The sequence below is a fragment of the Geotrypetes seraphini genome, chromosome 2 (assembly GCF_902459505.1).
Source record: "Geotrypetes seraphini chromosome 2, aGeoSer1.1, whole genome shotgun sequence".
Lineage (NCBI taxonomy): Eukaryota > Metazoa > Chordata > Amphibia > Gymnophiona > Dermophiidae > Geotrypetes > Geotrypetes seraphini.
In genome coordinates, this window is record NC_047085.1 from 207,845,969 (window position 1) to 207,859,628 (window position 13,660).

The window sequence follows — 13,660 nt, forward strand, 5'->3', positions numbered from 1 at the left end:
TCAGGCCGGCCCCGGCGGGGCCTGTTGCCACCATACAGGCCTCCGGATTCGATTTTGCGGAGGCCGTGTTTCCCTTCATGCCCCCTCAACCGGGCTTTAAGAAGTGCCAGCGGTGTGCACGCCCGATCTCTCTCACCGACCCGCACAATTGATGCCTGCAGTGCCTGGGTCCAGAGCATCGGGCTGACACTTGCACCCGCTGTGCTACGCTTAAAGCGCACATTAAAAAAAGGCAGATCCAGCAAAATCTTTTATTCTGTACCGGATCTGCCATGGAATCTGCTGCGACGTTGACGGCACCACAAAAGTCGGCACCCACGACGTCGACACCACCAGACCCTTCTTCGGGGTCGTTGGGCCCAGGTAAGCCGGCTAAGAAGCCTTCCACTTCCCTTGAGCGCCCTCCTACCACGGTTGCGACACCGGCCCTCCCGGCACCGCACCGACCCCGCAAACGCTCCGCTCCGATATCGGTGAGTGCCTCATCATCGGCCTCCTCATCGCCGGAGCGTAGAGCGGCACCTATGGTTCCGAAGAAGAAAAAAGCGGTACCGGTGCCCCCCCTGGATGACCGCATCGCGGCCATACTCCAAAACCAGTTACAAAAGCAGCTCCAGCAACAACTCCAACAACTGTTGCCGGCGTTGCTGGCACCGTACCTTCCGGTACGGGACCGGTCCGAGCCTCGCACTGTCCCATCGGTGTCGACCCCCTCGGTACCGATTAATACCTCCATGCCGGTGCTCTTGGCTGAAACACCTACAGTGCATACCCGTACTGCTGCCGACCCTTCCCGGTCCCAGGAACGACATCGGTCTTCCTCTCCCGGTACCGCCTCGGTGCGCTCAGGCAAATCTCTCTCAAAGACCCGCCATGCCGAGCCTTCCACACCGATGTCCAAACGTACACACCCTGACGTTAGAGACCCAGACTTGTGAGAAGACTCCCCGCACGGTACCGAAGAGGACGCTTCGTCAACCGACGAAGAACCCTCCATGACCGATACCGCCTCAAAACCAGAACAATCCTCTTTTTCTAAATTCCTTAGGGAGATGGCAGCAGCTCTTTCCATCCCCTTAGAGTCCGACTCTAAAAAGTCTCAGGCTTTCCTCGATGCCCTAGACTTTGAGCAACCTCCCAAGGAATTTCTAAAGTTGCCCGTCCACGACATCTTACGGGAAACTTTCTATAAAAACTGGGAGACTCCCCTCACTGTTCCCAGGGCCCCTCGCAAATTGGATAGCTTGTACCGGGTTATTCCAATCCCAGGGTTTGACAAACCTCAATTGCCCCACGAATCCCTCCTGGTGGAATCTACTTTGAAAAAATCTCAGGGTTCAAGTGTATATGCCTCCACCCCTCCTGGCAGAGAGGGAAAAACTATGGATAAATTTGGTAAGCGCCTTTTCCAAAATGCCATGCTAGCCAATAGAGCCAACAACTACACCTTCCACTTCTCCTTCTATATGAAGCATCTGGTGCAACAGCTCTCCTCCTTACAGAAATATCTTCCTGAACGTAAGGTCCCTCTCTTCCAGCAACAAATTTCCAGCCTCCTCAGGAAATTCATGGTTCTCTCCATCTACGACTCGTTTGAGCTGACCTCCCGCGCATCTGCCATGGCGGTGGCTATGCGCCGTTTGGCAAGGCTGAGAGTCTCTGACCTAGACATTAACCACCAGGACCGCCTGGCTAACGCACCTTGTCTGGGTGATGAACTCTTCGGAGAATCCCTGGACTCGACCACCCAGAAGCTCTCAGCACACGAGACCAGGTGGGACACTCTGATCAAACCTAAAAAGAAGACTCCACCTGCTCGCCCCTACAGGCAACAGTCTTCTTACCAACGCAGGTTCTCGGCCAGACCTCTCAACCTGCCTCCACAACAGTCTCGCCATCCTCGCCACCAACATCAGCCTCAGGCTCGCCCACAGACTCAACCTGCCAAGCCTCTCCCTTCATCAAAACCGTCTCAGCCCTTTTGACTCCTTTCTCCAGAGCATAGCCAGTCTCCCACCTTCATTGCCTCTTCCTCAGCCGATCGGAGGACGCCTTCAACTCTTCCTCAGCTGTTGGGAGGTCATCACATCAGACCAATGGGTCCTCAACATCATTCGCCACGGCTACTCTCTCAACTTCCAGACTCTTCCACCAGACCATCCTCCCGTAGAGTCTGCTTCTCACTCCTCCCAAACCCCCCTCCTCCTGAGGGAGGTTTAATCCCTCCTTCTCCTCAATGCCATCGAAGAGGTACCTCCGGACCAAAGGGGTCAGGGATTCTACTCCCGCTACTTCCTGGTTCCCAAAAAAACAGGAGACCTTCGTCCCATCCTCGATCTCAGGGACCTCAACAAGTGTCTGGTCAAAGAGAAGTTCAGAATGCTCTCCCTGGCCACGCTTTACCCTCTTCTCTCTCACCACGACTGGCTATGCTCCCTAGACCTCAAGGAGGCCTACACTCACATCCCAATCCATCCGACTTCACGTCGCTATCTACGGTTTCAGATACAGCACCATCACTATCAGTACAGAGTGCTACCCTTTGGCCTCGCCTCATCACCCAGAGTGTTCACCAAATGCCTTATTGTGGTGGCGGCCTTCCTCAGGCCTCACGACCTTCAGGTGTTCCCCTACTTGGACGATTGGCTGGTGAAAGCACATACGTCTCCGCTTGTGCTACAAGCCACTCAACACACCATCTCGTTCCTCCATCTCCTGGGTTTCGAGCTCAACTACCCCAAGTCGCATCTGCTTCCCACACAGCGACTTCAGTTCATTGGAGCAGTCCTCGACACCACTCTAATGAGGGCATTTTTCCCCTCTGACCGCCATCGAACTCTGCTCCACCTCTGCCGTCAGGTGCTCCTTCATCACTCCATTCCAGCTCGGCAGTTGATGATCCTCCTGGGCCACATGGCCTCGACGGTCCATGTACTTCTTCTGGCGCGACTCCACCTCAGGACACCTCAGTGGACTCTAGCCAACCAATGGTCACAGGCCACCGATCCTCTTTCTCATCCCATCTCTGTGACATCGTCTCTTCAGCAATCTCTTCAATGGTGGTTGAACTCCTCCAATCTTTCCAGGGGTCTACTCTTTCATCTACCCCCTCACTCCATGATCATAACCACAGATGCCTCCCCTTATGCGTGGGGAGCTCACCTAGGAGATCTTCGCACCCAGGGACTCTGGACCCCTCAGGAGCGTCAACATCACATCAATTTCCTGGAACTCAGAGCCATGTTCTATGCTCTCAAAGCCTTCCAGCACCTTCTCTACCCACAGATCCTTCTCCTGTGCACAGACAACTAGGTCGCCATGTACTACATAAACAAGCAAGGCGGCACCGGATCTCCCCTCCTCTGTCAGGAGGCCATCCGCATCTGGACCTGGGCCACGGCCCACAGTCTCTTCCTCAAGGCTGTCTATATCCAGGGCGAACAGAACTCCCTGGCCGACAATCTCAGCCGCATCCTTCAACCTCAAGAGTGGACTCTGGATCCTCCCACTCTCCGCTCCATCTTTGCTCGCTGGGGCACTCCGCAGGTGGACCTCTTTGCAGCTCCTCACAACCATCAGCTGCCCCAGTTCTGTTCCAGACTCTTCTCTCCTCACAGTCTGGCCCCGGATGCATTCCTGCTCGACTGGACGGATCGGTTCCTCTATGCCTTTCCTCCACTACCTCTGATGTTGCGGACATTATCCAAACTCCACAGGGACAGAGCCACCATGATTCTCATTGCTCCTCGGTGGCCTCGCCAACACTGGTTCTACCTCCTGCTCCAGCTCAGCTCCAGGGAGCCCATTCCTCTTCCTGTATTTCCTACTCTACTTACACAGCAGCATCAGTCTCTACTACATCCCAATCTGTCCTCGCTCCACCTGACAGCTTGGTTTCTCTCGGGCTGACCTCTCCAGAGAATCTGTCTCAGCCTGTCCGTTGTATTTTGGATGCCTCCAGGAAACTGGCCACCCTCCAATGTTACCATCAGAAGTGGACCCGGTTCTCCTCTTGGTGTCTACTTCATCATCACAATCCCACCTCATTGGCGGTGGAAACTGTACTGAACTATTTGCTTTCTCTCTCAGACGCTGGCCTCAAGTCTACCTCAATCAGAGTCCACCTCAGTGCCATCACTGCGTTTCATGAGCCTATCCTCGGAAAACCTCTCACGGCTCATCCCCTGGTTTCCCAGTTCATGAGAGGCCTCTTCAATGTCAAACCACCTCTGAAGCCTCCTCCAGTCGTCTGGGACCTGAATGTGGTTCTCTCAGCCCTCATGAAACCTCCATTTGAGCCTCTTGCCACAACTTCACTCAAATTTCTTACATGGAAGGTGCTTTTCCTCATTGCCATCACCTCTGCCAGGAGGGTTAGTGAGCTGCATGCACTGGTTGCTGACCCACCTTTCACGGTTTTTCACCATGACAAGATGGTTCTGAGTACCCATCCTAAATTTCTTCCCAAGGTGGTCTCGGACTTCCACCTCAACCAGTCCATTGTATTGCCTGTCTTTTTCCCTAAACCCCACTCTCATCCTGGGGAACAGGCGTTACACACGCTGGACTGTAAGCGTGCCCTGGCATACTACCTTGACCGTACCAGAGCTCACCGCACGTCACCTCAGCTCTTTCTGTCCTTCGACCTTAACCGTTTAGGTCGTCCTGTCTCTAAACGAACGCTTTCCAACTGGCTTGCTGCCTGCATTGCGTTCTGTTATACCCGGGCCGGTCTCTCACTGGGAGGTGCTGTCACGGACCACAGGGTCAGAGCTATGGCTGCTTCTGTGGCTTTCCTCCGCTCCACGCCCATCGAGGAGATCTGCAAAGCTGCCACTTGGTCCTCAGTTCACACATTCACTGCTCACTACTGTCTGGATGCCTTCTCCAGACGGGATGGGCACTTCGGCCAATCTGTGTTACAAAATTTATTTTCCTAATGGCCAACCATCCCTCCTCCCTCTCTGTTAGCTTGGAGGTCACCCATACGTTAAGAATATGCTGCCTGCTTGTCCTGGGATAAAGCACAGTTACTTACCGTAACAGGTGTTATCCAGGGACAGCAGGCAGATATTCTTACGACCCACCCACCTCCCCGGGTTGGCTTCTTAGCTGGCTTATCTTAACTGGGGACCACGTTCTCCTCCGTCGAGCAGGAAGGCACCCGCGCATGCGCGGTGCGGCCAACTAGAACTTTCTAGTTAAAAGTGTCCGTACCGGGGCTCCGTCGGTGACGTCACCCATATGTTAAGAATATCTGCCTGCTGTCCCTGGATAACACCTGTTACGGTAAGTAACTGTGCTTTACAACTCCAGTTTGTAAATAAATAAACTTACTGCTCACCTACTTGGTATAAAACCTGCATAAGCGGCTGAACTGTAACAAAGAAAAACAGGGCCGTTGTAAAAATGGTGCGATGTTTAAATATCAGCTGTTAGCTCTTCCTATGTTTAGTTTACTGAAGGGGAAAAATTACTCTCACCATGGCATTGTGTACTAATTGAAGAGGCTTCAGAAATAGCTCTGACATCCTTGAATACAATATGTTAGCGTAATCCAAGTATGGCGTGCCAAACTTAAATGTCTGATGGATCAAGAAATGCACATGGCCTGTAAATAAAACCAGTAGTTTGTATAACCTTAGCAATTCAAAGCCAAATGGATAATTTTCAGTACATACAGAAATAGTCCGCCCAATATTCAGCGCTATTTGACCAGCCAGGAACAACTCCTGGTCAGGTAAATAGCATTTGGCTGCCTAATATTCAGTGGGAGATAGCGCTTAGCAGTTAAAACTTAGCCAGCTATATCACATGATAGCCGCTGATTTTAAGCACTGACCTCCAAGTTTAGTGGTCAAATCAGGCTATGCAAATAGCTGGTCTATCTGTGACGGTTATAACTTATCTGGCCAGCACTTAAAATAGACCAGCCAACTGAGGCCAAAAATAGACTGGATATTCAATACCAGTCACCAGAAATAGCCCGACATTGAATATCCAGGCTCAGCACCTATCGCAAGAGTTAGCCAACCTCCCTCCTGTCGTCTGTATATCAGCTCCAGTATGTCTGGAAATAAGGGATGATTCCAGAGGAGAATTATTCCTTTATGCTTAATGGCTGCTATCTTTACTGCCAACTAATATCTAGCTGTGGTTAAACTGTAAAATTCATGCTTTGAAATCTGTTGGCATTGACATCTAATGGTTTGTATTATCATACTTGATTTTATTATATTATTCTTTTAAAATGGCCACTCCATTCAGATTACTCAACTTCTTAACATTTAAGGCACACAGACAACACAAATACATCCATGCACTGAGGGCTCCTTTTATGAAGGTGCGCTAGCGTTTTTAGCACACGCACATGATTAGTGCGCGCTAGCCAAAAAACTACCGCCTGCTTAAAAGGAGGCGGTAGCGGCTAGCATCCCTTTGTAAAAGGAGCCCTGAAAGAGGTTGGAAAGAATTACATGAGCTGTGCTTTGCATGCTTTCCCCACTTGTTTGGTTTGTTTCAAGGTAGCTAAATTTAGAAGCCTATAAACTTTGCCTCTGCTTTCCCACTATGCATTTCACCTGAATTAATTCCTACTCTAGAGATGTTTGTTTGGCTAACCCTCAGTTTTCTTTTATGGTTCTTTTTGCTGGTTGCAGGAAATGGTGATTATTATTGCAGTGGGAATGACTTGAACAATTTTATGAACATCCCACCAGATGGAAAAGAGAAGATGGCAGAGGATTCTGCAGTAATGTTGGAGTACGTATACTTTAGCTTTTACCAGGCATCAGTGATGTCCTGTGTTTGGTTGTCTTTGGACTCCTTGGCCAGCTTAGGGACTATTATTAGCTGAAGAGATGAAGGATTACAGTCTTTTATAGGAAGTATCAATAGATCTAGATCAGCGGTCTCAAACCGTGGGCCACATGTGGCTCTCCAAGTTTTATTTGCGGCCCGCAGTCTGGACTGGATCATTCCCTTCCTTTTGGAGCAGCAGCGGGTCTGGCCGGTTCGTTCCGTTCAAAGCTGCGGGTTGGCGGCTCCTTGCGCTATTCACTCCTGCATCGGAAGCCTCTCTGACATCACAACATCAGAGAGGCTTCAGACGCAGGCGCGGATCTCGCAAGGAGCCACCACCCGCGGCTTTGAATGGAATGAGCCGGCCAGACACGCTGCTGCTCCAGTGGCGTACCAAGGGGGGGGGCGGTCCGCACAGCTGGTCACCCTCCACTGTTCTTCCTAGAGTGCGGCTCGCGGCTCATCTAGAGCAGGGGTGCCCAACTGCTTCCCTTCCCTTCTCACCGCTGCTATCGGGGAACAGGCCGGCACCATGCTCTTTGATCTCCCTGCTTCTCTCGCCACCCGACCTCAATTCTGACGTCGAGAGGATGTTCTGGCTAGCCAATCGCTGCCTGGCTGCCCGGAACGTCCTTTCCGACGTTGGAATTGACGTCGGGCGGTGAGAGTTGGTCGGCCCCGTGGAGATCTTGGCCTGTTCCTGATGGCGGCAGCAGCAGCAGCCGCCTATTCCCCTGCGGCGGTGGCATGGGGGAGGGCAGGAAGAAAGAAAGAAGGGGGGGCAGGGAGCCAGAAGGAAAAAAGAAAGAAGGGGGGGACAAGGAGCCAGAAACAAAGCAAAAAATGGGACAAGGAATCGGAGAAAGACAGACACAGAAAAAGAAAGAAAAAGTTGGGGGAGGGAATGAGGTCTGGAGGAGAGGAAGCATACAGGAGGCTGAAAGAAGAGAAGAAATATTGGATGCACAGTCAGAAGAATAAAGTGCAACCAGAGACTGATGAAATTACCAAACAAAGGTAGGAAAATGATTTTATTTTCAATTTAGTAATAGAAATGTGCCAGTTTTGAGAAAGAAAAGATATTAAACTTTAAATGTGAGTGCTGCAGAAAAAATAGAGTACTTGGAGGGCCGCAGAAAAAATAGTTAATGTCTTATTAAAGAAATTACAATTTTGCATAAGGTAAAACTGTTAAAGGAAAGTTTTATAAACTATAAAGAGTTTAACCTCATGCAAAATTGTCATTTCTTTAATAAGACATTAACTATTTTTTCCTGCGGCCCTCCAAGTACCTACAAATCCAAAATGTGGTCCCGCAAAGGGTTTGAGTTTGAGACCACTGATCTAGATGGAGGTCTTTTCATACATTCTAGAGTTAGGGGGCTGAAAATACACTTTCCAACATAGGCGTCGGAACGGGGACTCCCTAGAAATTGCAACTTTTATCATCCCTGGTGGTCCAGAGATGCAGCGGGCAGGAACAAGCTTTCCGGCTCCTGTCCCGCTGCTAATCTGGCCGGTCGTGGCTGGTTTCTTCGACCGCTGAGTGGCAATGAGCGGGAGCGTGCTTTGGCGCTTAGCAGCTTCTTTGACTGGCTCCCGCGAATTCTCACATGTGCTGTGGTTCGCAAGGGGTTCAAGGCTTGCCTGGATTTGGTGCCTTCAACCTCCAAGAAGGGTCTTCTAGGCTACCTGCCCCAACTTCTGCGAAAATGGCATCAAGGGGGCCCTGGGGAGTCTGGCGATAAACCTTGTAAATACACTTGCACCCATTCTACTCCTCTCAGGATTTTTTAGACTTCAATCATATTTCCCCCTCAGCCTTCTCTTTTCCAAGCTGAAAACTCCTAACCTTTTTAATCTTTCCTCATACTCTTTATCTTGGTTGCTCTTCTTTGAACCTTTTCTAGTGCCGCTATATCTTTCTTGAGATGAGACCACAAGATCACAATACTCTAGGTGAGGTCGCATCATGGAGTGATACAGAGGCATTACAACATTCTTAGTCTTGTTAACCATCCAATTTTAAAATAATTCCTAGCATCATGTTTGCTTTTTTGGTTGCCATTGCACATTGGGCGGAAGGTTTCATTGTATTGTCTACCATGACCCCCCAGATCCCTTTCTTGGGCGTTAACCCCCACGATGGACCCTAGCATCTGGTAACTGATTTAGGTTATTCTTCCCAATATCCATCACTTTGCATTTCTCCACATTAAATTTCATCTGCCACTTGAATGCCCAGTCTTCCAATTTCCTAAGGTCTGCCTGCAATGTTTCACAATCCGCATGCGTTTTAACAACTTTGAACAGTTTAGTGTCATCTGCAAATTTAATCACCTTGCTCGTCGTTCCAATTTCCAGATCATTTATAAATAAGTTAAATAGCACCGGTCCAAGTACAGATCCCTGCGACACTCTACTGTTTATTCTATTCCATTGAAAAAAATGACCATTTAACCCTACCCTCTGTTTTCTATCCGATAACCAATTCCTAATCCACAACTGAACTTTGCCTTCTATCCCATAATTCTTTAATTTTCTTTCTCAGGAGCCTTTCATGAGGACCTTTGTCACAAAAGCTTTCTGAAAATCTATATACACTATATCAACCGGCTCACCTTTATCCACATATGTATTCACACCTTCAAAGAAGTCAAGCAAATTGGTGAGGCAAGATCTCCCTCGGCTGAACTCATGCTGACTCTGTCTCATTAAATCATGTTTTCTATGTATTCCAAAACAGGCAAACAGAAGAGCACCTCGCCTTGGAATATATGTAGACAAACAGAAAGGCAAGGGAGGCCTCTTTACAACCAATGATCATTGGTTGAAAAGACACCTCCCTTGCCTTTCTGTTTGTCTGTCTACTACGTATTCCACAATTTAATTTTTTAATAATTGTTTTCACAATTTTGCCTGGTACTGAAGTCAGGTTTACCAGTCTGTAACTTTCCGGATCTCCCCTGGAACCCTTTCTAAAAATCGGCGTAATGTTAACCACCCTCCAATCTTCAGGTACTACAGATGATTTTAGCGACAGGTTACAGATCACTAACAGCAGGTCAGCAATTTCATGTTTGAGTTGCTTTAGTACCCTGGGATGTATACCTTCCAGTCCAGGTGATTTATCACTTTTTAACTTGTCAATTTTGCTTAGTACATCTTCCAGATTCACAGAGATTTTTTTCAGTTCCTCCGCATTATCATCCTGGAAACCCATTTCCAGTTCAGGCAGATCTCATATATCTTCTTCCGTAAAGACCGAAGGAAAGAATTCATTCAATCTCTCTGCTATGGCCTTATCCTCCCCGAGTGCCCCTTTTGCTCCTTGATCATCCATGGATTCCCTCACAGGTTTTCTGCTTCTGATGTTCTCATAAAAAAAATTATGTTTTTGCCCGTTTTGCAAATTTCTCTTCATATTCTTTCTTAGCTTTCTTTATCAGTGCTTTGCATCTAACTTGCAGTGCTTGTGTGTCTTCTTATTTTCTTCATTCGGATTGTTTTTCTATTTTTAAAGGATGTTTTTGTTCTCTAATAGCCTCTTTCACTTTACTTTTTAACTATGCCTGCTCTCGTTTCCTCTTCTTTCTACCTTTGCTAATACGTGGGATACATCTTGTCTGGGCTTCCACGATGGTATTTTTAAATAACATTCATGCCTGATTTACATTCCTAACCTTTGCAATTGATTCTTTTAGCTTCATTTTATCATACTCTCCCTTTCAAAAATTAAATGCCTCTACAGGAGATTTCTTTTGCAGTGTCACTCCAGATATCAGCTGAAATTTGATCACGTTATGATTACTGTTTCCAAGTGGACCCAACACAGTCCTGTATTATGTTTTGCATTCCACTAAGGACCAAATCTAACGTAGCTCCCCCTCTTGTCAGTTCCCGAACCAGTTGCTCCAAGAAGCAGTCACTTATGACATCTAGGAATTTTACCTCCCTAGCACTCCCTGATAGAAACATAGAAACATGACGGCAGATAAAGGCCAAATGGCCCATCTAGTCTGCCCATCCACAGTATCCATTATCTCTTTTTCTCTCTCAGAGATCCCACGTGCCTATCCCAGGCCCTCTTGAATTCAGACAGTCTCTGTTTCCACCACCTCTTCTGGGAGACTGTTTCACGCATCTACTACTCTTTCCATAAAAAAGTATTTCTTCAGATTACTCTGTAGCCTATCACTTCTTAACTTCATCCTATGCCCTCTCATTGCAGTTTCCTTTCAAATGAAAGAGACTCAACTCATGCACATTTATATTACGTAGGTATTTAAATGTCTCTATCATATCTCCCCTCCTGCCTTTCCTCCAAAGTATACAGATTGAGATCTTTAAGTCTGTCCCCTTACGCCTTATCATGAAGACCACGTACCATTTTAGTAGCCTTCCTCTAGACCAGTGGTTCTCAACCCTGTCCTGGGGGACCCCCAGCCAGTCAGGTTTTCAAGATATCCCTAATGAATATGCATGAGAGACATTTGCATATAATGGAAGTGACAGTTATGCACATCTCTCTCATGCATATTCATGAGGGATATCTTGAAAACCCGACTGCCTGGGGGTCCCACAGGACACGGTTGAGAATCATCTTTTTGAAGGTGTGGCCTCTAGAATTGTACACTATATTTACAATTCTGGAGGTAATTGAAATCACAAAATATGAGGATGGATAAGGTTTCAATATCATAAAACTCAAATAACTTATCCACATATAATCCAGGAGATCAGTCAAAAACTATGTAATTGCTCTAAATTAAACTCCTAGGCAGCTTTCTTGGAGACTCAAAAAATGGGAGAAAAAAGGCCTTGGTTAATCTTCATATGGCCTACAAAAACACTCCAAGTTAGAAAACTCTTCAAACTGTTCTTTCTTTAAAGTCTCCAAAAATGTAACATACAGTAGCATTATGATCCAACTATAGGTTTACTTCTGCTACTAGCTCTAAAATATCTAAAAGATCCATATTTTGATATATTATATTTCTGCTGGATTAAATATTTAAGAATTAATTTAAAAGTAACCCTTGGAAAAAAAAAAGGTCACTCCAATAAAAGAACAGTTTTACATAGAGTTGTAGCAGTTTACAACTGTCCAAAAATGCACTCCCTCCCCTCCTTTTGTGTTCCACATTTGCCTCCCAGCCCTCATCTGCAAGCAAATTACCAGCAACTTTCTCAGCCAAATGGAGCTTGAGCCACAAGGCTCGTCTTCTATTTCCTGCCTGCCCTGCCCCAGCACACATAGGCAACCGGAAGTCTTCCCCGATGTCAGCACTGACATCGGAGGGACAGCTTTGCTTAAGCCCTCCCTCCGACGTCAGCACTGACATCGGTGAAGACTTCTGGTCGGCTATGTGTGCTGCGGCAGAGCAGGTAGGAAAAAGAAGACGAGGCTCGAGTTGTATCGAACCCCGCAGGATCCCCGTGACCCTAGGGGATGTCCCCACAGGATCCCCGTAACCCTAGAGGGCATCCCCATGGGATCCCGCGACTCCAGGGGGCGTCCCCATGGGATCCCCGCAACCCGAAGGAGGAACCCGCGGGATTCCCGTCGTCCCCATTCCCGTGCAGCTCTCTACTCTGGAGCAGGCGTCTCTGATAGATCTCACTATCAAGACGGTCTTCCTAGTGGCTATTTCCTTGGCCTATTGGGTTTTGGAGCTTCAGGCCCTCTCCTGCAGGGATCCTTTTCTGCGTATTATGAATTCTGCTGTGATACTGTGTACCATTCCTTCTTCCGAAAGTGGTTTCCACTTTCCATGTGAATCAGGAAGTCCGGCTTCCTGCTTTTGCTTCCTCTGGTTTGAGGGAGCAGGACTTGGTGTTGCAGTCCTTGGACGTGCGCAGAATTCTGTTGTGGTACCTGGAGGTCACCAACGAATTTCACGTCTCTGACCATCTGTTTGTTCTGGCGGGCCTGCCTGCAAAGGTAAGCCAGCTTCTAAGTCCACTATTTCCAGTTGGATCCATATGGCCATTCCTGCAGTTTAGGTGGCAGCCAGAAAGCCCCCCTCGTGGTGAGGGCTCATTCAAACAGAGGTGTGTCATCCTCTTGGGCAGAGTTGTCGACTGTTTCTCTGGACAAGATTTGCAGGGCCGCTACCTGGTCCTTCTTGCATACATTCACCAAGTTCTACAGTATCGATGTGGCAGCCAAGCATGATGCTGCTTTTGATGCCTCTGTTTTGGCAGTGGGCTCATTAGTCCTACCCTGAATTTTAGGTACTGCTCTTTTACATGCCACTGGTCCCGGAATAAAATGGGATTGTACAAGAATGAAATATTAGGTTCTTACCTTTGCTAATCTTATTTCTTGTAAATCCACACTTTATTCTGGGAACCCACCCTATACCTTGCTGATTTGCCGATTGTCTGCCTTTACAAATACTGGTAAGCTGAATTTCTGTTTTCTGACCAGCCTTTATAAGAGTGCCATCAGAATGGGTTTAGCACATAGTTTGGGGGGGTCCCTAGCAGTGTTCCCTCTAAGCGGGCGGGTGTTGTGAGCAAACTTTTTTCACTGTGAGCTAAAAATATCGGGCGCCAGCAAGTTATGAGCCAAATAAATATGTTGTCAAAGTTGCTGATACATGAGGACGAGGTATTCAAAGGAATTTTAGGCCTACACGCTAAATTAAATAACGTTAAATAATATTTTTAAGAACACAGAAATTGTAGGGATGAAATGATATCTTAATAAATGTTTTACAACAAATGTAGTTATGTCTGTTACATCCATATGTGTAAACTGTAAATTAAAAACAGTCCAGAAGACAATACGTTTGATGCTTTCAATTTCTAGACCAGTGTTTTTCAACCTTTTTTGGGCAAAGGCACACTTGTT

The 13,660-nt window shown here is 47.6% G+C and overlaps 1 protein-coding gene across 3 annotated transcripts in view; it reads left to right on the forward strand.

Moving 5' to 3' along the window:
- The window catches only part of LOC117355774 (enoyl-CoA delta isomerase 2, mitochondrial-like), a 128,248-nt gene that overhangs the window by 62,266 nt on the left and 52,322 nt on the right, over positions 1–13,660 (forward strand). For all 3 annotated transcript variants that reach the window (XM_033934794.1, XM_033934795.1, XM_033934796.1), the window contains exon 6: positions 6,660–6,762. In XM_033934794.1, the coding sequence (XP_033790685.1) occupies positions 6,660–6,762 (103 nt within the window). The remainder of the gene's footprint in view (positions 1–6,659; positions 6,763–13,660) is intronic.